The sequence below is a fragment of the Phyllobates terribilis genome, unplaced genomic scaffold (genome assembly GCF_046119375.1).
Source record: "Phyllobates terribilis strain yellow unplaced genomic scaffold, ASM4611937v1 Scaffold_5__5_contigs__length_657084704, whole genome shotgun sequence".
NCBI lineage: Eukaryota > Metazoa > Chordata > Amphibia > Anura > Dendrobatidae > Phyllobates > Phyllobates terribilis.
The window spans coordinates 296771522-296796997 of record NW_027362765.1 but is presented as its reverse complement, the minus strand read 5'-3'; the positions used below and the strand labels follow the sequence as shown (position 1 = coordinate 296796997).

The 25476-nt window shown below is 47.0% G+C and overlaps 1 protein-coding gene across 2 annotated transcripts; it reads right to left on the bottom strand.

Moving 5' to 3' along the window:
- Positions 1–9273: 9273 nt before the first annotated feature.
- Positions 9274–22049, bottom strand: LOC141273037 (centromere protein Q-like). 2 transcript variants are annotated; one of them, XM_073684360.1, is made up of 9 exons: positions 21754–22049; positions 19760–19848; positions 17942–17983; positions 17708–17820; positions 14399–14467; positions 13938–14067; positions 13135–13248; positions 12256–12324; positions 9274–9633 (listed from the first exon to the last, which is right to left on the bottom strand). In XM_073684360.1, exons 2-9 carry the CDS (start codon positions 19826–19828, stop codon positions 9505–9507), a joined length of 735 nt encoding a protein of 244 aa, XP_073540461.1. In that variant the 5' UTR covers positions 19829–19848; positions 21754–22049; the 3' UTR covers positions 9274–9504. The 2 variants fall into 2 exon arrangements, with proteins under 2 accessions (XP_073540461.1, XP_073540460.1); XM_073684359.1 differs by having other exon boundaries at positions 17708–17819; positions 17929–17983; positions 21754–22016.
- Positions 22050–25476: the final 3427 nt, after the last annotated feature.

Sequence of the window (25476 nt, the reverse complement as noted above, 5' to 3'; positions counted from 1 at the left end):
TACCCCAAGCCCAGCCACCGTAAGCCTACCCCCGCTCCCCGTCGCAGAGCCCGAAATCCCACCGATCGTGCCCGTTGCCGCACCGCTACCGCTCCAGACTAGGCCCCAAGCAGGAGCCGCGACCACGCCCCTTGTGACATCACGCGCCTCAACCCTGAGCGCGGCCAAGCAGGAGACGCCACCGGCCTGGTCGCAGGGCCGAGTGCCCCCGGGCGCCGCAGTACCAACAGCGCCCTCTACTGAGCCACCGGCCTGGTCGCAAAGTCAAGTACCCCCGGGCGCCGCCGTCTTCACGGTGCCCTTTACCTTCAGGGTACCCCAAGCCTGGTCGCAAGGCCTAGTGATCCCGGGTGCCGCTGCCACCACCGCGCCCTCAACCTCCACAGTGCCGCACCTGGGTGAAGACTGGGTAACCCAGCATATTTGCCCGGATGGGCAGCCTTTTGAGTGGCCACCGGAGTACTACCATCCCCGACTCCGGAAGGAAAGGCCCCTGGATGAGCCCCTGATCCCGGCTCCGGCGCCCGCCAAGATCACCCCACTCTCGCTGGAGGAAGCGCAGTTTGCGTGGGACCCCACTGGAGGAGACCTCATCGGGTTCACTCAAGAGACCCGGGCGGCTGCAGCGGAGCGTGCAGAGTGCTGCCGGCAGCAGTTAGAGGTTTTCGACCGGGAACGGCGAGAGAGGCGGGTCCGCGAGGAGCGGCTGCAAGTGAAGAGTGCAGAGCAGAAGAGCCGGACCCGACGGAACCCCCGTGCAGCTCACGGTCCCCGTGCCACCGGGACTGTAATCAAATTCCAACTGCAGCACGGTTGGGGCTTCATCCGGGATCACCACACGCCAGGCGACGTCTTCGTGACCCGCAGAGATGTCGAGTCCCACCTGCCGGAGGGACACAGAGGTCGTGACCTATACCTGGGTGACGAGGTCACCTTTACCCGGCACCAATGTGCCAAAGGACCCTATGCCCTTCATGTACACCGGTTGACAGAGGAAGAGCTGAGGTGTCAGGAGGAGCAAGAGGACCCGGACGGGTCTGAAGAATACAGGGAGGAAGCATCAGGAGGACGCCGTTATTAGAGTACGGTAAAAAAGAACTGTATATAGTTACCCGTCGGGGTAAGAGAACTGTTATAAGTACTGCTGCTAGTTAAAATATAGTCCCCGTTGGGACCAGCGAACTGTTACCCGTGTGTCCCTATCCCTTAACAGGCTGAGGACTGTGAACAGCCATTCCTTTTCCCCACTGGCCGAGGACTGAGAGCGGCCACCTCCCCTTGTATATAGTTGCGCTTTCTAAGGCGCCCCCTACTGGTTTTATAGGAAAACTGTTTTTTTTTCTTAAACTGACTGTTGCACTTTTACCTGGTCACAAGCGCACAGTGGCCAGTAACTCAAAGAACATTATTATGAAAGAGTTTTATATGAAAGAAAAACTTTATCTTGTTTAAATCTGATGTTTAATGTTTTATATGTTCTTGTATGTTTTGAAAAAAATTGTATGTTTTTGGATATTTTATTCTTTTACAGCCCGAGGACGTGCTGTGATTTACCAGGGGGGAATGTAGCACCCTGAGGGCTCGGCTGCTACAGGGGTATTGCACCTCGAACCAGAGGTGTGGTATTCCACTCCCGGGTAAGGATGGAGTGTGGGACTGAGCTCAGTAGGCTGCATGCACTACATACATCCCATTTCCGGGGGACAGAACTACGGTACTCCCACCAAGTATATGTGCAGGTACGACAGCGTCTGTCCCTGGCTGGAGTGGGAGGGGGGTGGAACATCCCAGTAGTGTAGGGGCAGATAGGGGGGAGTACTCTGGGTAAAGCTAGGAGCTCATTGGGTGCTAGTCACCTGGGCTCACACATAGAGGGAGTATATAAGGTGGGCACCATCTTAGGACAGGGTCTTTTTTTAGTCAGTCAGTCTGAGGAGGAGCAGAGCAGAGGAGCTCAGCCAGGAGGGCTGACAGGGAGCTGTGGCTCCGGCTGGGCCCAGCTCCAGAGCCAAGCCTGCAGAGGAGAGAGGAGAAAGAAAGGCCCAGAGTGGAAGACCAGAGGGAACCCTAAGAACCCAGAATCAGACCAAAAAGGGTGAAGGGTTGGCGGACACGGGTACCGGAACCCGAACTGGTGGAGGCCACTTATCCTCAGCCAGGAACCGGAGGTCGTGGTCAAGATTTGCCACGACCCTCACCAAATCCACCAGAAAGGCACACCAAGCATAGGGTCAGGGAACCCAGAGGAGGTTTGACCACTAAGAGACCCGAGGGAGCCGGCCAAAGGTGGATCCCTGGTGGGAATGGCCAGAGACAGAGAGGGAGAAGGGAGCTCAGGACCACGCTCCAGAACTGCCTGGGGGTTAGCCGAGTCCAGGACCTGGTGGACGCAGCACGGCTCGGGTGGTCACTCAAGGCCAGAGTGACTGAGAGAACACTTGTGAGTAAAACCCCTGAAACTGCATCTCCTGACTCCGACTCTTCTTACTGCACCGTCACAACCCCCTTCATCTTCTTCTGCTGCCCTGAGGCCATACCCCTCCCGTTGGGGGTTATACCACCACGCTGCACATCCTTATACACCTGGCCTCAGTGGACTGTTCTGCAGCGGCGGCTTCAAAGCCGCACTCAACGGGTGGCGTAGTCGATCAAGTTAACATCTACTGCCATAGACTGCCACTTAGTTTGACACCCTGGGCACGGACCGGGTCACCGCCACAAGGACTACTACCCCTATCCAGATCCGGCTCCGGGTATCCCCTGAACATGGCCCAGGGGGCGCGTCATATGCAGCTGTCGCTAGGAGGTTGACACTAGGCAAAAAAAGGAAAATAGCTCCTCCTCCGCAGTATACACCCATCTACAGGCACCAAGCTCACCAGTTTAAGCTTAGTGTCTGTAGGAAGTAGACCTGGATCTTCACAGATCCAACCTGGTTGTGTTTATTAATCCTTGTTTTTCTCCTTCAGATACTGCGTCCCCTGTTAACCCACTAGCGACCGAGAGAGCAATGTGTCTACCCCCACATCGCCCAGTCTCGGACCCGCTGGGCAGGACTTATCCCCTGTCACCTTAGGGTGTCTCAGGGTGATTTCGGTGGCCAGTTCTAGCCTGTTCCCCACCCCAGCCCCCTCCTCGGAGTGGCCTGGGAGACGGTGGTCCCTGCGGGTGACCTTCCCCCAGTTTTCTGGGGTTGACACCGTCTCCTGAACTGTCCAGGACCGGACAGTGCAGGAAGGAGGAAAAGCCAGGATCCCCCCGTATCCAGGAAGGCATCCTGAGACCATCCTCAAAAAGGAGAAAGGAAGAGACGATTCCCGGACCCACTAAGACAGGTACTTCCCTATCATTCAGCTGTAGGTCCCAGTCCCCCGGCGTTACCTGCCTTTCTCCCCCCTCCCCCCAAACATGGCGCTTAACAGCGCTTCCCTGGGCCACCTCTTCCTTCTTCTTTATGCGCGGCAAACCTGCCGCGCTTTTCTCCGCCGGAGGGGCGTGTCCGGTGGGCGGTCCCGCTTCGACGGCTATACGCCCCCTCCTATTTGACCAACCAGGGCCGAGGAGCATAGTGACGCTTCCGTCACGCCCTCGAGCCTTTTGCGGACCTATCAACGGGGGGCCTTCAAGCCCGCCCCCCTTCCCATCCGCCTATCGGAGCCTCGACGCGCTCCGTCATCAACGCAGCGTCCTCTGCTCCTCCCCTTACACCGACGCCATCACTCTGCCGCACGCAGCTCCCTACTCCGTCGGCACCTACTGTGACCCGCTCCAGCCTCACCTTCGGAGCCTTTCAGGGGGACACGGGACCGCTTCTCTGCAGGATCGGGTAGGCTCCGTCCTGACACCAACCCCCCACACTTCCCTGCCCACAGGCGTCCTCCTCTGCAGCATCCCTGGTCAGGCACATATGCCCAAACCCAGGGAGCTCAGTCCGTCCCTCTCACATTGTCACATACTACGCCTGTGCTCTTTGCGGTACTAAGTGGCCCGCAGGTCTCACTACGGCCTTCTGCTCGACCTGCAAACATCCCGCCATGCTGGCACCCCAAGATCCCCCCAGCCGCTCAGGACATGGTAACCCCCTCCCCTCCGGAGTGGGCTGTTGCTATGTCACAGTCTGTCTCTGACCTCACCAAGGTTTCTCAATCTCTGGTGCAGGTCTTAGAACGCTTGCCAGAACGTTTGCCTATGCTATCCACGGCCACCAGCGCTCCGAACGTCCCCACAGACGATTCGCAGGCACCCCTGCCCCCTCCTCACAGGGGCAGACTGACGGCACGTTCTCAGAAACGGACTCACACAAGCTCATCCTCCAGCTCTCCAGACTCCAAGATGCTCCCTGCGTCTCACACCTCTTCCCCGGAGGTCGCCCCGGGATCTAACTCTGCTTCAGATTCAGACTCTGGTTCCGACGCAGACCAGTATTCCAAGATCCAGGACATGATAGACAGACTTATAACGGCTGTCAATCAGACTCTGCATGTTACAGAAGACGAGAGCCCTTCCCGGGATTACTCAGTTTCCTTCAAAAGGATTAAGCGTCCTGCACGCACTTTTTCTAACCATGCAGAATTTGACAGTGTTTTTCAAAAGCAGTGGGAGCATCCAGAAAAGCGCTTTACAGGAAAGAAACAGTTAAACGTCCTATACCCCTTTAACCATGACCTTGTCAGCAAATGGACGGAGTCCCCATCTGTGGACCCTCCCATCTCTCGCCTTTCCGCCAAGACAGTACTGTCTCTTCCGGATGGTTCCTCCCTTAAGGATACCACGGATAGACAGGTTGAGGCCCTCACTAAGTCAGCCTTTGAGGCCGCGGGCACCTCGCTTTGCCCTTCCTTCGCCTCAACTTGGGTATCAAAATCGGTGTCCGCATGGGCCAAACAGCTCAAACAGGGCATCCTAGCAGGGGCTTCCCCGGACGATCTGGCCGACTTAGCTGATCAAATCGGCCACGCTGGAAAATATCTACTTACGGCGTCCCTCGACTCCGCTGCATGCTCAGCCTGGGTTTCCAGTAATCTCGTTGCCTTACGTAGAATTCTTTAGCTTAAAGCCTGGAACGCCGACCCGGCTTCCAAAAGATCTCTAACTAATCTTCCTTTTCAAGGTTCCAGGCTGCTGGATCCAAGCTAGACCAGATCATCTCTGATGCTACTGGGGGTAAGAGTACCTCTCTCCCCCAGCCCAGACCCAAACGCCCTTTTCCTAGGAGACGCCCCCTTCAGTTCTAGTCCTTTCGTCCGTTCGCTCAACCGAACCCCTCCTCTCGACAGGACCGTACTCCAGCACAGCGCGACAGTCGTAAGCCCTCCTTTAGGCCCACGCCTAACTGGCGCCCAAAGAGTCGCTCCTCCAAGTCCTTTGGATCACGATCACGATCCAACAGGTTTTCCTCAGCATGACGGGTCACTCCCACCTGGGACTTCTCCCAGGGTGGGCGGCCGTCTCCTTCTGTTCACAGATTCTTGGCTCCTGGCAATAGAAGATGCCTGGGTCAAAGAAATTGTGACTTCCGGCTACAAAATCGAGTTCGACTCCAGCCCACGATCATGTTTTCTCAGGTCCCACCCCCCACAACCATCTCTGCTTCCTGGTTTACTTCAAGCCATCACCTCCCTTCTGCGTTCAGGAGTCATAGTCCCGGTTCCCTTTCAGGAAAGGTTTTCCGGTTTTTACTCAAATCTTGTCGTCCCAAAAAAGGACGGCTCACTGCGTCCGATTCTGGACCTCAAACAGCTAAACCGACATGTACGCATCCGACAGTTCAGGATGGAGTCCCTCAGGTCGGTAATCGCCTCGATGGAGGCCGGGGAATATCTATGTTCAGTGGACATTCAGGATGCATACCTTCACATCCCAATCTGCGCGTCACATCAGAAGTTCCTTCGCTTCTCCTTCAGGAACGCGCATTACCAGTTCACTGCCCTCCCCTTCGGCCTCGCCACAGCCCCGAGGGTTTTCACGAAGGTGATGGCGACAGTTATGGCCATTCTTCGAACAAGGGGAATTGTAATCATCCCCTACCTCGACGACCTGTTAATCAAAGGCCCCACGCTCAGGGACTGTCTCCACAGTCTCCAGATCACCTTGAACACACTCTCCCGGCTAGGCTGGCTGATCAACACAGACAAATCCTCCCTGGTCCCATCCCAACGCTTAACCTTCCTAGGGATGCAGTTCGACACGACCTGTGCCTGGGTCCTCCTTCCGAGGGAAAAGATAAACTCTCTACGACAAGGAATCCACATCCTCTCCGACCCAAGTCCACACTCCCTTCGCCTATGCATGAGTGTCCTGGGAAAGATGGTAGCAGCCATGGAGGCAGTTCCGTTTGCCCAGTTCCATACCCGGTCTCTTCAACTAGCCCTTCTCTCAGCTTGGGACAAGAATCAGTCATCTCTAGATCGACGCATCAAGTTACCTCGTCAAGTAAGACGGTCGCTAACCTGGTGGTCCCGCCCTTCTTCCTTCAGACCAGGAAGATCATTCCTTCTGCTTCGCTGGCAGGTGGTCACGACCGATGCCAGTCTCATCGGTTGGGGGGCAGTTTTTCTACAACACACGGTCCAGGGCCGGTGGAGTCCCCACGAAGTCTCCCTTCCCATCAACATTCTGGAGATAAGGGCGATTTACCTGGCACTGCATCACTGGCAGAAGATCCTGGCAGGGTTCCCAGTCCGTGTACAATTGGACAATGCCACGGCCGTGGCATACATAAACCATCAGGGAGGAAAGCGCAGCAAGCCCGTTTTAAAAGAGGTGGCAAAAGTGCTACTTTGGGCCGAGAAGACGGTCCCGGCAATCTCAGCAGTCCACATTCCAGGGGTCAACAATTGGGCAGCCGACTTCCTCAGTCGGCAGGGCCTCGCCTCAGGAGAATGGTCTCTCCATCCCGAGGTGTTTCACCAAATCTGCTTACGGTGGGGCACGCCGGACGTCGACCTCATGGCGTCCTGGTGAAACCACAAAGTTCCGTCCTTTGTAGCTCGGTCCTGCGATCCGCTAGCAATCGCTCAGGACACGCTAGTCATATCATGGTCACAGTTCCAACTGCCCTATCTCTTTCCACCTCTACCTTTGATCTCTCGAGTCATCAAAAAGGTCAAGACAGAGGGAGTACCAGTTCTCCTAGTAACCCCAGATGCGTCTGGTACGCAGATCTGGTAAATCTGCTTGTCGACTCCCCCTGGAGACTACCAGACCATCCGGACCTCCTCTCTCAGGGTCCTGTTCTTCATCAGAGTTCTCGTTCTCTGAATTTAATGGTATGGCCGTTGAGGCCGCGGTGTTGAAGACGGCGGGCTTTACCGACAATGTCATTCAGACCCTAATTAACGCCAGAAAACCCGCTACCTCGCGCATATACCACAGAACTTGGAGAGCCTTTTTTCGTCACTGCGAACAGGATCAGCTGACTCCTATGTCTTTTTCTTTGCCAGTCATTTTGGCTTTTCTTCAGTCTGGCCTAGAGGCGGGACTCTCTCTCAAGGGCCAAGTTTCGGCCTAGTCCATGCTATTCCAACGTAACTTAGCTAGCCGTCCTCAGGTCAGGACGTTTCTACAAGGGGTGGCCCACCTGGCGCCCCCCTATCGCCCTCCAGTGGAACCATGGGACCTTAATATGGTCCTAAGCGTCCTACAACAGCCTCCTTTTGAACCCATTCAGGACATTCCAGCCTCTCTCCTTTCCTGGAAGGTGGCTTTTCTGGTGGCTGTTACCTCTATTAGAAGGGTCGCAGAACTCGCAGCCCTCTCGTCGGTCGCCTTTTCTGGTATTCCATCAAGACAAAGTAGTGCTCAGGCCGGTGCCTTCCTTTTTTGCCAAAGGTGGTTTCCGCTTTTCACATTAATGAAGACATCGTTTTGCCTTCCCTTTGCCCTGCTCCAGTGCATCCACGGGAGAAGTCCCTGCACAAACTGGACCTGGTCAGAGCTCTACGTGTGTACATTTCTAGAAGGGCCTCCCTTCGGCGCTCGGATGCCCTTTTTGTCATCCCTGAGGGGCATCGCAAGGGTCTCCATGCTTCCAAGTCAACCATCGCCCGTTGGATACGTTCGACCATCTTGGAGGCACATCGCATCTCGGGCAAACCTCCCCCTCCCGGAGTAAGGGCTCACTCCACCAGGGCGGTGGGGGCCTCTTGGGCGGTCCGCCATCAAGCTTCGGCCTCTCAAATCTGTAAGGCCGCAACGTGGTCTTCTCTTCACACCTTTTCAAGGTTTTACAAGGTCCACACTTATTCTTCGGCTCATGCCAGTCTTGGACGGAAGGTCCTGCAGGCGGCAGTTGCCGCAGTCTGACCTATTCTGTGACTATCTTCTGTTCTCCCACCCAGGGGACTGCTTTGGGACGTCCCATGGTCCTGTGTCCCCCAATGAAGGGATAGAGAAAGAGGGATTTTTGGTACTCACCGTAAAATCTCTTTCTTGGAGCCTACATTGGGGGACACAGCACCGTCCCTGTGTTTGGACATATGTCCAGTTGGCCCTGTTGGGCATCTCATTTAGTTTTTACGGTTGTGCCCCGTTGGGCATTGCATAGTTGGTTATTTTATGCTTCTCCTACTGCTCTAGCCACTAACTGGTGAGCTTGGTGCCTGTAGACAGGTGTATACTGCGGAGGAGGAGCTATTTTCCTTTTTTTGCCTAGTGTCAACCTCCTAGCGACAGCAGCATACACCCATGGTCCTGTGTCCCCCAATGAAGGCTCCAAGAAAGAGATTTTACGGTGAGTACCAAAAATCCCTCTTTCAAGGTCATGGAGTGGCTAGCCAGTCTCCAGACCTGAAACCTGAAAGATCTGTATGGAGGAGTGAGCCAAATTCCTTGCTGCAGTGTGTGCAAACTTGGTCAAGAACTAAAGGGAAAGTCTGACCTGTGTAATTGCAAACAAAGGTTTCTGGATCAGATATTAAGTTCAGCTTTTCTTTTCTTTGTATCAAATACTTATTTCATGGAAGGAAGTGCAAATTAAATGTATAAAAAAAAAAAAATCATATTATGTGATTTTCTGGATTTTAATTTAAATTCTGTCTCTCACAGTTGAAGAGAACCAACGATAAAAATTGCAGACCACTTCATTCTTTGTTGGTGGGAAAACTTACACTGCCGATTTTGCATCAAATACTTATTTTCCCCACTGTAAGTCAAACCACAAGGATTCCACTTGTCCATCTTTTCACGAGCAACATTGGAGCTATTTTTTTATATGCTAATGTGAGCGAACCCTTAGTCCGCACACTGCACAGACCAGAGCAATGTAAAAACAGGAAGAGGTTAGTAGTTTTATTTTTAAAATATTAGTACTTACGGAGGGCTGTGTGGATCATCATAATTATACAACCAACTGAATAACATTCAAAAAGTAACAAAATGTAAATATTTTTAGAATAAATAGCAAAAGTAAAAGTGGATCCGAATCCACTTTCAGCTTTCTGCAGGAGTCCATTTGAGGAATGTAGCCAAAATAAAGACAGCCATGTCCCCTCCTCATGAAGCAGGTCACAAGGTGGAGGTCTCAGCATAAGACATCTGGAGAAGATTCAGTGCATTTTTATAGATCCGATGTGTTTGGACCTGAGAGAGTGCCTTCTGAAATAGCTTAGGATGTTTCAGCTTTTTTGCCATATCCTGGAGAGGAGAGAGCAGATTATAGAGAAGCTGAAAGCCTTTAATTAAAGTAAAATAAAACTGTACCTCACCTCCCACTCTTATAGAAAACATTTGTCCTAATGTATGGTTCATGCGTATGTAACAAACATGACATTTGAGTTTTTACTCTAACATTTTATACCATACTGATTGAGATTTAAGTAAAAAGGTCATTTTTTTATCTCCCGAGAAACAGTGCCGTCCTATGGAAAGTGTCTAATATTGAAGTTCAATATTCAAAGTAATGGGTCCTTTGAGAACAGTGGCAATGTTTCAGGAAAAAAAAAAAAAAAACTTTAGTAATATCTGATCAAAGGGCAACTACCGTATTTTTTCAGACTACAAGACGCACTTTTTTCCTCAAATTTTGGAGGAAAGTGGGGGATGCGTTTCATAGTCCGAATGTATGTGGGTGGTTGGGGGGGGCTACCTGCTGCAGCCTACACTTTGCCCACTATTAAAGAAAATTAACATTTACTGCTCCCCACGGCCATGGGGAGCAGTGAATATTCATTTTCCTTAATAGCGTGCACACTGTACCTGCAGTGCGGCTCCAGCAGCGTCCAGAGGTAAGTGAGCTGCTATTAAAGTCCATGAATATTCACTACAACCCACTCCCATGGGAGTGGAGAGGGGTGAATATTCATGCACTTTAATAGCGGGCACACTGACCGCCGGCTGCTGCAGGAGCCGCGCTGCAGGTACAGTGTGCGCGCTATTAGGGAGAATGAATGGTCACTGCTCCCCACGCACACAGTCCCGAGCAGTGATTATTCCGGCAGCTGATCTCACCTTGTGAGGGCGCATGGTGGTGAGCGGCTCACACGGAGATCAGTGCGGACAGCAGACCAGGACGCAGCGCCGGAAAGAAAGGCGAGTAGAAGTGTTTATTTTTTTTGTGTGCAGCATGGGATGGGGGGTGCCAAGCATACCAGGATTGGGGATTGCTGTGCCATGCATACCAGGAAGAGGGATGAGGTGTGCCAAGCATACGAGGAAGAAGGATCAGGGGGTGCCATGCATACCAGGATGGGGGATATTACCCTTATACCAGTGTCAGCAGCATACTCCCTCCCCCTTAACAGTGCTTCATGACCACATTTTTTTTTTTTCTATTTTCCTCCTCTAAAACCTAGGTGAGTCTTATGGTCTGGTGCGTCTTATAGTCTGAAAACACAGTAAATTGTGGAGCAAAGCAGTTTCAAATCTTAAAAGGAGCAGGAGAGGTAAACAAAAGCATACTCAGGTAATCCATTTATAAACCACTCAGGATATGCACATATTTCAAGACTAAAATAAAAATAAATAAAATTTATGAGTGTCCACATGCAGGCAGAAAACGGCCATTTATTTCACTGTGTGCCATGTAGGAAGGCACATGAATTACTGCAGTACTTTAATTACTTTGTTCTAATCTAAACTTCAAGAACAGATGCAGTTAGCAAGTTATTGGCAAATATATTAAAAGGGTTGTCCACTACCAGGACAACCCCTTCTTAAACTAAATGTTTGGCCCTGATAAAAATAAGAAAGCCTATACTCACCCCCGTGGTAGCTGCTTCCAGCAGTGTCAGCACTCGTGGTCCCAGGGCTGTGATGCGGTGGAATGATACGTGATGCCCAATCAGCGCTGGCGTCACTGTCCCCGTATTCATACGAACTGAACATGAAGAGGAAGTCAGGGCTGCAGCTGATCCCAGACTTCCTCTTCATGTTTAGTTGTCCGAAGGCGAGGACAGTGACGCCAGCGCCGATTGGGCACCGGGCATCACAGCCGTGGGACTGCGAGTGCTGACACTGGTGCAACAGCACTGTTATGGGAGGAGAGTATACGCTTTATTATTTTTACCGGTCCAAATATTTAGTTTAAGAAGGGGTTGTCCAAGTAGTGGACAACCCCTTTAAGTACCTCAAACAGCAGGAGTTGTGGGTGTCTTTAAAAAAAGAGACATGCTAATTAAAATCCTGTGGCTACAGCGGCCTCAGCACCGAGAAAAATAGTGTGTAGTTTACTCACAATAAAGGGGATCTGAGCTACTTTGACCACCATTTCTTAAATGCTGTAGTCCCCAGTGTAAAATAAAAAAAAAAAAAAAAAGACCTTATACTCCCTTCCCCAATTGGTGCTCACATCTCTCCCAGACATCCAAGGCAAGAGTGAGCGAGGCAGCTTATTAGCACCCGTGGATTGGCTGCAGCGCTCACGTGTTTTAACGAAGGTCATTCGAGCGTCAGGAGGTCCGGCCCAACATCACTGGAATGGCGCTGGTGCAGAAGGTTTAATAGAAGGTTATTTAGATTTTTACTTAGGAGGACTACAGAAAGGGGTTGTCCAATTTTTTGTACCCCAATTTTATAAGAACATACTACTGTGAAAAAGAATCCTCCCATTTTACATCAAACTAATTATTTCATTATATCATGCAATTATAGGATGAAAGCCACTGTCCACCACATGTCAATCATGTAAAATCAATATGAGGTTTTTACTGCTACCGGCTGGGTTTGCATTTCAACAAGTACGCAACAAAATTATTTTCCTATAAATAGGATATGATTAAACGCGTGTTTTTTTTTTTTAAATGATAAAGACCTACATACTTGCATTGTTGGAGCCTCAAATGTCCCTTGTGGAAGTTCCAGGGGGTCTATATTTGATAAGATTTGATCCTGAAAATTAGAAATAATGTGATGAAACATGCAGCAAACTCAGACACAAGTAATCAAGCTGGACAACACGAACAAGATTCAGGGCAAATCATGAATGAAAGGCAGGTCCAACAGTGACACTTATGACACCTGGTGTGGCAGCATGAGCAGCATCTAATGCATCTGGAGGGATAGGGCTACCTGCCACTGCGGACCGCCTGCGCCATGCCTTGTCAATAGGGATAGGAAAGATACTACAGCAAGCCCTAATCTAAAGCTGTATCCAAAAGGATGAAAAAAAGGACTCATGGATATGGACCTGCTAATACAGAATGCATAAAAAAGCATTTGAGAAACAATTTTTTTCTATTATTATTACTACCGTTTAATAGACAATGTAATTTTATTTTACATTTCCTCATGGAGAACTGGTATAGTACATTTAAAAAAAATGATTTACTAATAACTTATTTAATAAAAAAAGACTTTCATTGTGAAAATTTTTTAAATTATAAATTGAATGTATTTTTTTTCCTTTTGTTAATACCATTCCGAATCTTTTAAACAAAATCTCATATATACTATATCACAATACATTACTGCCCATGCAAACACTGGGACATTCATGTACGATGCCATTCAGGAATAATCTCCTATTGATGATGCACATCTATGTCATATTGTGGGATGGGGTGAAGTTAGTCATTTTCCGTAAGTCTTCAGGCTTTGGAAGATGCAAAACATTGCTTGACATAACACCCGCAACGCTGCTACATCCATAAGCTCCCTTGATACCCTGATTTTTGCTTCTTAACGGTGAATGGTATATACCTGGAACTGGGAAGTTTTGGATGCATGTTCTTTCATGGCCTCAACCTTTCCTTCTAAAGCCACTATAGAGTCATGTATCTTGTATGTAGTCTCCACAGTTTCGTTAATTTCATGCTAAGGAGAAAGAAAAAGTTATACAACATGCACTGCTTGCCACTTCTGCAGTCATTAGGTCTGTCTATATGCCCTGAAAAGATGAATGTGACCAACTGTAATTATAATTTTTGGTGAGGATCAGAGAAGCCACCCTCCACCACCACATCCAGCCAACTGCACATTGGTGGTATTACGAGCTGTGGAGTCGGTAAGCCAAACTCAGACTCCTCAATTTCCATGACACCGACTCCAACTCAGACTCCATTACTCCCTCATACATGGCATATGTTTAAGTGATAAATTTACTGTAGCACAGATTAATCTCAGCTAAAAATCTAGACCCTTAGATCAGGAATAGGACATTTCATAACTTTCCAAAATTCTCATGAAAAAAATATTCCCCACAAACTGCATTGAACTACTGTACCCAATTTATTATACATTTTAGGAGTTAAGAGTCGGTCCATTTTATACCGACTCAGACTCCGACTCCACAGCCCTGGGTGGTACACCAGAGCAATAAGCCACCAATGTATTTGATAAGGCAAACCCTTTAAAGTTTAACTGCGAAATTGCAGACATCTCCAAGCTTTAATGTTCATGGAATTCCCATACAATTACATTGATCCAAATAAGTTACCGATCAATTACCATCAGCAATCAAATGGATAAAGCTAAAAAAACAATTCAGAAAATGCAGCACCAACCTTAAGAGACTCCAGAGTCTCTTCATACACCTTCATCTTATGCTGCTCTTCCAGAATGTCTTTGGCCAGGTTTTTCAACTTGTGTACTTTAGTTACTGGTAATCTGATTTTCTTACAGAACTTTAGAAGCCTAAACCAACCATGAAACACCAAGCCGTAATTACCAGCAAGATTTTATAAGAGAACCTGCACCATATTCATAAAATACATACACTAGCTCCAAAAATAAGTACACTGGGGAAAGAATGGGACATCATTTCCAAGATCATTGTCAGTCACAAGTAGATGTCACTGTTTGTTCCCTAGAGGGGTCATTATATGTATATGACAGATACCGTATGTATGTATGTATACACACAGCACAATGATCATAGTGAGGCAACAATGATTAACAGCATCCTTTAAGATCAGACAGATGGCAGCCATGACTGACTCGCCCCAAGGAGCGCAATGGGGATTACCTTTGCTTAAGACGAGAGAGATGTTGTGGAGATTTAATGGCTGCAATTTTTTTCCAGCCCAATACTGACCTAGGACACAATAAGTAAAATTTTCAGTTAGAAAAGCCTTTATAAAAAGGCAGTTAGTTTTGTTAAAACATTACAAATGGCGGTTCTAAATATATAAGAATATACATACACATCAAGAACCCTCAATGATGCTGAAGTATTCTTTAGTGGAATTTAGAAATTAGATGAACTACTAGTGGAACACATTATGTCACACACATGGTGCAGAGCTGGTTCATTCATACAACACATAACAGTCCCTATCACCTTACAATGTGGTTTGGTGCCTTCATAGTATTTATCATTTTAAAGGGAATCAGTCAGCAGGTTTTTGGCACGTAATCTAACAGTAGCATGATTCTAGTGTTAAAGTAAAAGAGAAAGGAGGTATGCACACCATAGATGTATAAAATAAATAATGTTATTGAATGTTTACAGATCAACACTGACAAGTATTTAAAAAGACTAAAAAGGCACAAAATAGCCTATAACAATAGAACATACAACTGTACAGTGGTGCTGGAGTCTTAAACCATTCGTCTGAGAATTATACAGGAAAGTCTACTGCAGATACAGCATAGTATTGTATATACATTGTTTTCTAGAGATTATAAATCACTTTAAATAGCAGTAAATTTTAAATAACGTGTTAAAGTGCACTGAAAAATAGTGTAACAATATTCTGATATCTTATCAAATATTAAATCTATAATAAGGTATATTAGAATCTGAATGAGTATTAAGTGTTAGGTACACGTAAAAGTAGTATACCTATTAATGATACTACTATCCCTGATGAAGCCACATCCTTGAGTGGCGATATGCGTGGTGCATTGTGGGTATCGCCACTCAAGGATGTTGCTTTGCTTCTCTCTAGACACTTAATACTCATTCAGATTCTAATATACTTTATTACTGATTTAATATTTGATAAGATACCAGAATATTGTTACACTATTCTTCAGTGCACTTTAACACGTTATTTAAAATTTACTGCTATTTAAATCCTTGTGGTTTTGTCCTGATGTAGAGGTTAGAAAAACCTTGAAACACATTGATCAAATAAAGTGCATTCATGCCTCCTCTTTGTCTTTGATCATACTTTGGACCATTGGCAGTGCAGATTCGGAATCACCATATTCCTTATTCAATTGCATCAACTCTTGAATTAAGGAATTAGTGAATGGCTCAGTTGAAACCTGCAGCAAAAAGAGATTGGTGATGGCAGAACTGGAAACAATGGTTGTATTGGTAGAGGGGTGGGGTAGGACATTTATCTTCTATCCAGAAATGATCTTTCGGACCCAGGTATTATTCATGGCAAAAAGTCCCAGAAGAGAAGACAACTTTCCATCCAAAGTAAAAACTTGGGTGGGACGGTCCCTTCATGCGATTTGCATTGTGAAAGCTGGTGACAGATGTGCTTTGAAGCAGTCCTGCCATACTCTATCACAAATAACAAACCCAACACCACATTTCTCAAATATGGTAAGGCAGAAAGTCATTTTAGTAGGCGTTATGTTGTTCAGAAAACCCTTTTCCATTAGAAAGTTCCTCTGAAAATTCCCTCTTAGTGGTGGTAGAAGCAGCCCGCCTGTGTTTCTTTTCCTTTCAGAAAGCACAGATGTGCTGTGGCAACTACAGAGACAAAGAAAGTGCTGCTCGACTCTAAAGGGACCTGGTCACACTCCTATTTACAGACACTGCTGGAAAGGAGAGCAATTGTTCAAACTTTGAACTCTGTTTGCTTTATTTAATTAAAAAAAAAAAAAAACATCAAGGGCAAGTCTAAGTCCAGTTTCTCAGAGACTCATACTGAAAGCCTGAACGGAGACATGTGTGCACTGCAAATTGCTGTGTGAACAGTATCTAACAAAGCGGTTACCTGAATGGCAAACATCCTTTTATTACTAATATACTGCTCAGCTATTTCTGAATTATGCCCTCCTACACAGGTAACAGCCAGTCCTTAATCTGTCCACAAGGACTGTCATGCAGCTTTCCAAACACTTCACATGGCCAATAAATCAAATAGAAGGGATTTCTCGTTCATTTCCTGCAGTCATTGCACTGCTTTTCTTCAGGACAGATTAATGTAAAACTAAGCCAGAATACTGGTATATTCAATGCTTAAAAGTGGTCGTCCCCTTTCAGAAAAGCTTGGACCCCAGACCTGTTTGCTATAAGAAAAACAAACAAATCGCAGTTTACTCACCGTCCAAGCCCAGCAACGAGTCTCTGGATGCTCCCAGTGTACGCTATTGGCTCCGGTGCCGATATCACGTTGACGAAAGTGCGGCAGCCAATCAGTGAGCTCAGCGGCTCTGAGGGGGCAGCTCACTGATAGACAGACGAGCAGCCAATGTGACATCAGCGCGGCAGCCGTTACTGGACACCGGGAGCACCAGAGTCTCAATGATGGACCCAGGGATGGTGGGTAAAGAATGTTTTGCTTTTGTTTGTTTTTTTATAACGAACTTCGCCTAGGGACCAAGATTTTGAAAAAGGAGTCAACCTCTTTAACTTAAAAATAGCAGTGGATCAGAAATCATTTCACAACTACCTCTGATGTGACACGGACCGTATTTTTCGGACTATAAAAACACAATTCGCCCTCAAGTTTGGGAGGAAAATGGGAGTTCGCCTTATAGTCCAAGTGTAGCTTACCTAGCTGTGGGGCAGAGTGGGGGTGTTGGGACGGCAGAGGTGGAGCAGTTAGCCGGTGGCAGTCTCCAGCAAAATTAAGTCGCATGCTAAGATCGAAATCTTAGCTAGTCATTGAGCCGAGATCCCCATCTGCGCATGTGGAGTTACCATCATCATTTTGCTGGAGATCGCCCCCAACGCCATTTTGCTGGAGACCGCTGGGAAATGAATGTGCACAAGAGCTGCCAACTGCAAAAAAAAAAAGGGAGGCTCATACAAATGCGGAGGGGCCACAGCAGCTGTTGCCAAACTACAACTCCTATCATGCTTGAACACTTTGGGATTATGGGAGCTGTAGTTTGGCAAAAGCTGCAGATCCAAACAGCTTGTGAAAAACTGCTGTCCCCATACAGGAGTGTTGCACAACCTGTGGCCCTCCAGCAGCAAATCTCCGTCATAACAGTGTCAGCAGACAGGTTATTAAATCATTTTACAACATTTTTTGCTTAAAATTTTTTTCCCCCTATTTTCCTCCTCTAAAACTTAGTCACAACCATCTTTAGGACACATGGAACAGTGCACAATATAGAATATTAATGGAGAAATACAACTTACATCTCTGCAACGTTCAAACAAGCCTCAATGTACTGTAAAACCGCAGTGTGAAGAGGACCTGCATTTTGCCTTTTTATCAGCCACACATCCTTGTCCTTAGATGAATTACTACCTGTATGCAGATCACAAATATAAGTCAGTGTGAAACCTAATCCCAACACTAGTGAATACATACAAGATAAGTAGTTGTGCCAGGAATAATGACGCGTTTTGTCATTTACGTTGTCTTTTCCCAGAAGTTTGTTCTTCTACACCTTGTGTATTACGATTTTTGACCTGTGGGTAAAAAATAAGTTCTTATTTCAATGAATCAATGAACTACTGACACCTAATAATCCCTCCAGTGTAGCAAGATGCAGCCCAGTGACAGGATCAATGCCCGCAGCAGGGGGGCACTACGTGCAAGATTACCAGGTCAAAGCAATAGTCCTCTTAAAGGGAACTGGAGAGTGAATAAATACTGCCAGATCAATAGGCAGCATGTATCAGGCACTGGCTGTATGATTTCATCCATGTATGTTTGACTCTGAAACAAACCAGTGTTTCAGAGAAAAACACTTTAAAAGCTGCATGGAAGACTAGTAGAAAAGGTCCCTGGCGGCTCTCTCCCTGCATGCCTGTATAGGGGGGAGTCCTGTCAGTCAATGGCAGTGGGTGGGGTGAAGCAGCAAGCCTATCAGACTTGTCACCCATGTGGCTTGGTTCCCAGCAGCTTTTAAAGTATGATTTTCTTTAAATGCCACAACGTTTCAGAGTCAAACAAACATGACTGAAATCATACAGCTAATGTCTGATACCTGCTGCACATATTCTCAATCAGGTTAATTACTTTGTCCTGATAAGCTTACACACAGCACCCCCATGCTGCAGTCATTGATTTCTGCATCTTGCAACACCGGACGGCTTTATACATATACCAGTAACATTTTAATTGGTGTAAAATGGCAGCAAATCAACATCACACACATTTGAAACAGCAGAAGCATTTTTCAGGCTCACATCAGAGCACTACCAGACTCACTGAGCCAACAGAGCATGACCGCTGAATGGCTTCCATAAATGTCACCTCATATATACAGTTGAGTCCAGAATTATTTTGACAGTAACAGATTTTAAGATGTGTGAATTATAGACCACCACCTTTAATTCAAGGGGTTTCGCAGAAATTAAAAATTCACTAACAGTTATACTACTTTTTTTTTTTTACATTGAGTAGTTCCTCCACTTTGAAAGACTTGAAATTAATTATACAAACTAGCAGTTAGAAATAAAAAGCATTTTAATTATTTTAATATATGGATGACAATACTTTGCAGTCAGTGATTGCCTGAAGTCTAGAATGCATGGATATCAATTACGGAGTGTCCTTCCTTGTGATGTTTTGTCAGATCGGTACTGTAGCCTTTATGTCTTCAGTTTTGTCTGGATATTTCATTATATACTATTTGAGTGAAATGCCATACGTCACGCATTGCATAAATGTAATGTATATGGGAAAATTGTGTGTGGTGCACGTTCTTGTTCTCTTTAATGGGAATCTGTCAGTAAGATCAACTCTCCAAAGCGGTATATATTGGCATGCAGGTCATAGGATGCTGAATAAAATGATACATTGATATCAGATCTGATCTGAGGTCTTATTCCAGAGAGATTCATATGGAGCACATAGTGAAGCTGGGAGCTACACAGCTTCACTGTGCACGCATGGGGAGACACTCGTCACAGCGCACATTGCATCACTAACAATGCAATGGGGGCAGTTTACATAGTACACAGGACATGACAGGTTCAATTTACCTGGTGGTTTAGTGTGAAAAAATTACAGCTGTGTCAGCAACAGAATAATTAATTGATTTACTCAAGCCACATTTATTTGCGCATCCAAGCACGATTTACATTACACTGCACATATCACTTGTCACAATCTCCCACCTGAATGTTAAATTTAGATGGCCATTCCTGAGCCCAGAAATCTAATACTGAACTCACTTATTGCAGATCTGTATGTACAATATGTTAGCGCAGCTTCTGAAGTAACAGAGAAAGACTTACTCGTGTATCACTGCTCGGCTTCACAGTCCTTTCAAATGTGACCTTGGTGATTTGTCGTTTCGGGGCCATCGTTCTGTCAGTTGAGTTACCTGGAATATATAGAAAGAAATCACGTTGTGGGATACTTGCTTAAAGGGTTCTTTCATGAACATTTGTTTTTCAAACCAATCGGCTTTCTGTACACATACAAAGTAATAAAACCAACAATAATCACTTTGTCCAAGGTTGAGTGAAACCTTGTTACTTTTTCATACCAGAAAACAGGAGCAGGGTCATTCATGGATTCCCTATGTAGGCCCCGACTCTTCAGCCATATTTGGATTGTAGAACTACTTGAATTGTGATTTTTTTTGTGCAACTCAAAATTGTGACTTTGTCCAGGACAATGTTGAGAACTTCTTGTAAAGTGGAGAAAACTGATGTGACCAAGCCCCTCTGACAAAGTCATAATAACTTACACCAAAGTGTACAAAGTGGCCTAATTAGGCCAAAACTGTGTGCCAGTTCCTGGCTGAGATAATAATCCAGGTGGTGGCGCTTTTAAGAATCACCTACTTCAGTAAGGAAAGGAAAGGGGAGAGTCGGCTCACCAGAACTGGTTGCACCTTGTTTGGGACAGGAAACATCACACTCAGCCACCCTAATCCAGGTTGATGTGGAAATGCAGAAAAAACAAGAGATTCTTCAGCGATGAAAAATTAGGTACTTCTAAAACTTCACACTTGTTTAAAAACTTTAAAGTCCGGTATTTTTGGCAAACCACAGAATCCAATAAACCAATGCGTTTCAGCGTTAAGCCTTAATCATGGTATGTTTTAAAAGAATAATGCCGTCCTTAAACACCTAATCCTACAAATCACATGTATAACTCGCTCCTAACAAAACATAAAATCAATTGAACACACTTCAGTGAAACATGCTATGTACGAGCATAGCATGAGATCTTGTCTGGCATTCATTCCTAACGGGCTTCTTGTTTGCAACTTAGTCTATGTGCCCATGATCAGGCTGTAACAGCGCTTTAGATGCAGCGAAACCACTGCATCCGATCACGCAGTTAAATCCGCTTGTGTTCATGTGAACACATGGCGTTACTGCATCCAATACATTCTATTGGGGGAATTTCTGTTGCGGAGACTTGTGTCTCTGCAACAAACTGACATGCTGCGGCTCATAAAGCCGCACCACCAGTGAGTTTACACACCGTTATATAGAATCATAGTGGGCATGGGATTTCTATACCATACCATGATAAAAGCTTCATGCCAAAACGTGTTGGTTTATTGGATTATCTGTGGTTTGCTGAAAATACCAGATTTTAAAATTTGTAAATAAATGTAAAGCTTTATACGTACCTCATTTTTCAATCACTGGAGAATATTGTTTTTTCTGTAATTCAGTAAGTGGTGTACACCTCCTAATGAATTGGGTGCATCTTACCCCTGCTGCGCTCCCGTCATAAGACTGACAGACAAAAAGCCAGTCAGGATGAACTGGGGCCGGAGTGCAATTATTACAAAGAATCTGCAGAAACCCACTGCTGCCATCATTGCCATATGAGAAGAGTCTGCCGGCGTCCTCCAAGGGCCGCGATCCCCTGCGAGCAGGGTCCGCGAGCGTCCTCCAAGGGCCGCGATCCCCTGCGAGCAGGGTCCGCGAGCGTCCTCTAATGGGTCATGCCTGCTTTGAGAGCAGTGTAAGGAGGGGGTGGGGGTCATTCAGAAGTTCTTTCTGGAATAATAGTGCCAGCGAGTGTACCTGTACAAATACTGACAAGCAGTAAGATGTCCCCTAAACCACTCCAGCCTGTACACAGTATTAGACACTCCCCTCCCTTAATAATAACTGTCAAAAGGCACCATGAAAGAAGACTAAACAAACACACAAGTATGCAAATTAGCCAGACAGAAGCCCCGCCCCTGGAATATGGCTAAGCCCAAATGACTTAAGGCAGTTCTCACAATATTTTTTATCGTTATTCAGAGGAGACTTACCGGTGTAGACAGGACAGTGCACGACACTTTCTTTCCCTTACGTCTGTGTGACCACGCCCCCTTCCTCAGCGGCGTCGCTCCCCGCAGACAGTACAGCGGTGGTATTAGTACGTGCCGCAGCCCGTACAAGTGACCAGCGCTGCTCCTCTCTCCGCCTTGCTTCTGGCGGGAAGAGTCATGTGACCCCGCTTGGTCACGCTGTGTCTGCGCTATGAGAGCTGCCAGTCGGCTCCAACCGCGTTGGGTGATCAATGCTCGCTCTGCGTTTGTCGCAAACGTTTATGTTTTCCACTCATTCTCCGCCGCAGACGCGCCATGTCTGTACATGGTGTTCGGTCCACAGCGGATGTTATGGAGTAGGATACGACCAGAGCTGTATTCTGTAATTGTAGCAGTGACCCGTACACGTTCACCTCAGCTATGAGCTCCATGTTATGTGGCTACTGCGCGGATTAAGGCCCGGTTACAAAGCCTGTGATTCCGTGCGTGTACAATGTTGTGCTCCATGAGGCAGCTGTGACCACATCAGCTGTAATGGAAAGCACCGGCCATTGTACATGTGTGGCGCTGCAGCCTGAGGCCAAAGGCCGCATGTGCAATTTTTTTAACCCCTTCGCAGCCCTGAGATTTTCCGTTTTTGCATTTTCGTTTTTTGCTCCCCTTGTTCCCAGAGCCATAGCGTTTTTATTTTTTGGTCAATATGGCCGTGTGAGGGCTTATATTTTGCGGGACTAGTTGTACTTTTGAACGACATTACTAGATTTACCATATCATATACGGGGAAAAAAATTCCAAGTGCGGTGAAATTGCAAAAAAAGTGCAATACCATGTTTTTATTTTTACCACGTTCACTGAATGCTAAAACTGACCTGCCATTATGATTCTCCAGGTCATTACGAGTTCGTAGACACCAAACATGTATAGGTTCTCTTATATTTAAGTGGTGAAAAAAAATTCCAAAGTTTGGTAAAAAATATATATATATATAGCGCAATTTTCTAAGACCCGTAGCGTCTCCATTTTTCGGGATCTGGGGCCGGGTGAGGGCTTATTTTTTATGCGCCAAGCTGATGTTTTTATTGATACTATTTTGGGGTAGATCCGATGTTTTGATCGCCCGTTATTGCATTTTATTGCAATGTTGCGGCGACCAAAAAACGTAATTCTGGCATTTAGAATTTTTTTCTCGTTACGCCGTTTACCGATCGGATTAATTCTTTTTTATACTGATAGATCGGGCGATTCTGAATGCGGCAATACCAAATATGTGTATGTAGGTTGTTTTTTTTTAATTATTTTATTTTGACTGGGGCATGATTTAAATTATATTTTTTTAATATTTTTAAAAACTTTTTTTTTTTCACTTTTTGCTTGCTTCTATAGTCTCCGTAGGAGACTAGAAGCAGCACTTGTCTGATCGCCTCTGCTACATACAGATGATCAGCAGATCACCTGTATGTAGCAGAAATGGTCCTGTGCTATGAGCGCCCACCACTAGGTGGCTCTTATAGCGACCAGCTCATGACAACCACAGGCGTCTGCTGCAGACTCTGGGTTGTCATGCCCACTAGGGTTGAGCGAGTATGTTTTGTCCGAGTATGCTCGGGCCAAGCTCCGAGTATTTACAGCTGCTCGGTGATAAGGTTAAATCGCTCCTGTGTGCATGATTTGCAACTGTTTGACAACTTTATTACATGTGAGGAATGTGTAAGAAATAGACATTCCTCCCATGTAATAAAACTGTCAAACAGTTGCAAATCATGCACACGGGAGCAATTTAACCTAATCACCGAGCAGCTATAAATACTCGGAGCTCGGCCTGAGCATACTTGGCGAAAGGGTTAATAGAACATACTAGCTCAACACTAATGCCCACCCATCTGTGACCCACGATCACTTGACCGGGTCACCGATGGGCAGGGTAAGTGATGGGCTTCCAGCGCGGCGCTGCTAAATGCCGCTGTCAGAGATTGACAGCGGCATTTAATGTTAGCAGCGGCTGTTACGGGCACATGTCAGCTGTAATAATCAGCTGACATGTGCCAGGTTCAGTGCGGGCTCAGCGCCGGAGCCCTCACTGAACCGGGGGATTACAGCCTGTGCGTACTAAAACGGCACAGGCTGTAAAGGGGTTAAAGATGCTTTTTTTTTTTTTTTTCTATCTTGTAGCCTTCATTGAGTTTTTTTTGTCATCAAATTCACCAAAATGGCACACGTGGTTAAAGAATTTGGCAGAAGATGAAATGAGAGCTATTTACGTCTTTAATAGTGTTGAGCATTCCGATACTAAAATATCGGGTAACGGCTGATATTCGCGGTATCGGAATTCCGATACTTTTACAATATCGAATACCGGAATCGGAAGTTCCCATAATGCCTGCGCTCTGCAGTGTCTCTGAAGGATGACAAGCTGGATGGCAGCGCTCAGCTGAGATCCAGCCTGTCATCAGAATGCCATCCCAGCGTGGGAGAATTCTCCTGATCGTTTAAAAGCTGGCGGGCGGTAAAAAGCCGCCGGCTTTTAAACAATCACACAGCCCCATACTGCTTCCCCGCAGCCTACCACCCCGCTCCCCTCGCCACCTCCCATCCCGATCGTAAGTTAGGACCGGGCGGGGAGCGCAGCACCAAGGAGCGGGGAGCGAAGGACCCGGGCGGGGAAGCCGGCAGTGAAAAGACTTCACCGCCGGCTTTCCCGTTCTGTGCTGCGCTCTCCCTCCGGTTATTTCAAATGAACAGCTGAGGTATCAGGTGATGCTGATCAGCTGTTCATTTGAAGTCGCCGCGGTGCCCTCAGAGGGTTCACGTGAGTTCATGCTTGACTGCATTGCATGAACTCACATGAACTTTCCCACGGCGGCACAGGTCAGCCTCACCTCCCAGACGATCAGCCCGTCATGATTGGTGTGTGTGTAGGTGTCTGTGCGCGGTGTCTGCGAGTGTGTGCGGTGTCTGTGCGATGTCTGCGGGTGTGTGCGTGCAGGCAGACATAGGCCGATGTGACACTACTACTCCCATCGGCCTATGTCTGTCCCCCGTCCACTCGTGCCAGCAGGATCAGCTCGATGGGAGCAGTAGTTCCCATCAGCCTGATCCTGCTATTTAAATTGCCCTACTGTGTCCCCAATAAATTTTAAATACATTTCATTGGTGGCCAGTGGTTACCTAAAATAAATTAGTTTATACATTACCTGTCCCCACCGATCGCCACCTAAAATAAAGTAAAAAATAAAAAACTACACCTATACTCACCTAGACACCTAATTCCCCGAAGCCATCGATCTCCTGTAATAAAATATAAAATAATAAACCACAACCTTATCCTTACCCCTTCGTAGTAGTCCACGAGTGTCCCACGATGATCTCCAGTTTAGAGCAGCCACATAGAATGTGACCGCTCTGAACCGCCGCCGCCGCTAGAATGACGGGGCCGTAAAGCAGCCCCGTCATTGCATAAGCGGGTTCGCCGGAGTTCAGGCAGCGCTGCTCCGGTTAGCTCCTTTACGGCCCTGCTGTATCGTGAGAAATTCCCACGGTACAGCAGTGCCGTAAAGGAGGTCCCCGGAGCTGCGCTGCCTGAATGCACTCCGGTGACCTCAGTCAGTGGCTCCTGCTGCCGGGAGCGGACGTGTTCCCGGCAGTGTGAGCTTACAGCAGCCATGCACAGCTGTCACCATTTCCAGATGTGACAGCTGTGCATGGGAGATCAGCGCAGGAACGTGG

What these genes read in the sequence shown, in the direction of transcription:
- LOC141273037 (XM_073684359.1), bottom strand. Translation starts at nt 19,828, where the DNA reads ATGGCCCCGAAACGACAAATCACCAAGGTCACATTTGAAAGGACTGTG. An exon ending in TGTTTGAACGTTGCAGAGAT is followed by an intron (nt 14,468 to 17,707) that starts GTAAGTTGTATT and finishes ATTGTGTCCTAG; the next exon opens with GTCAGTATTGGGCTGGAAAA. An exon ending in TTGAGGCTCCAACAATGCAA is followed by an intron (nt 9,634 to 12,255) that starts GTATGTAGGTCT and finishes TCTCCTCTCCAG; the next exon opens with GATATGGCAAAAAAGCTGAA.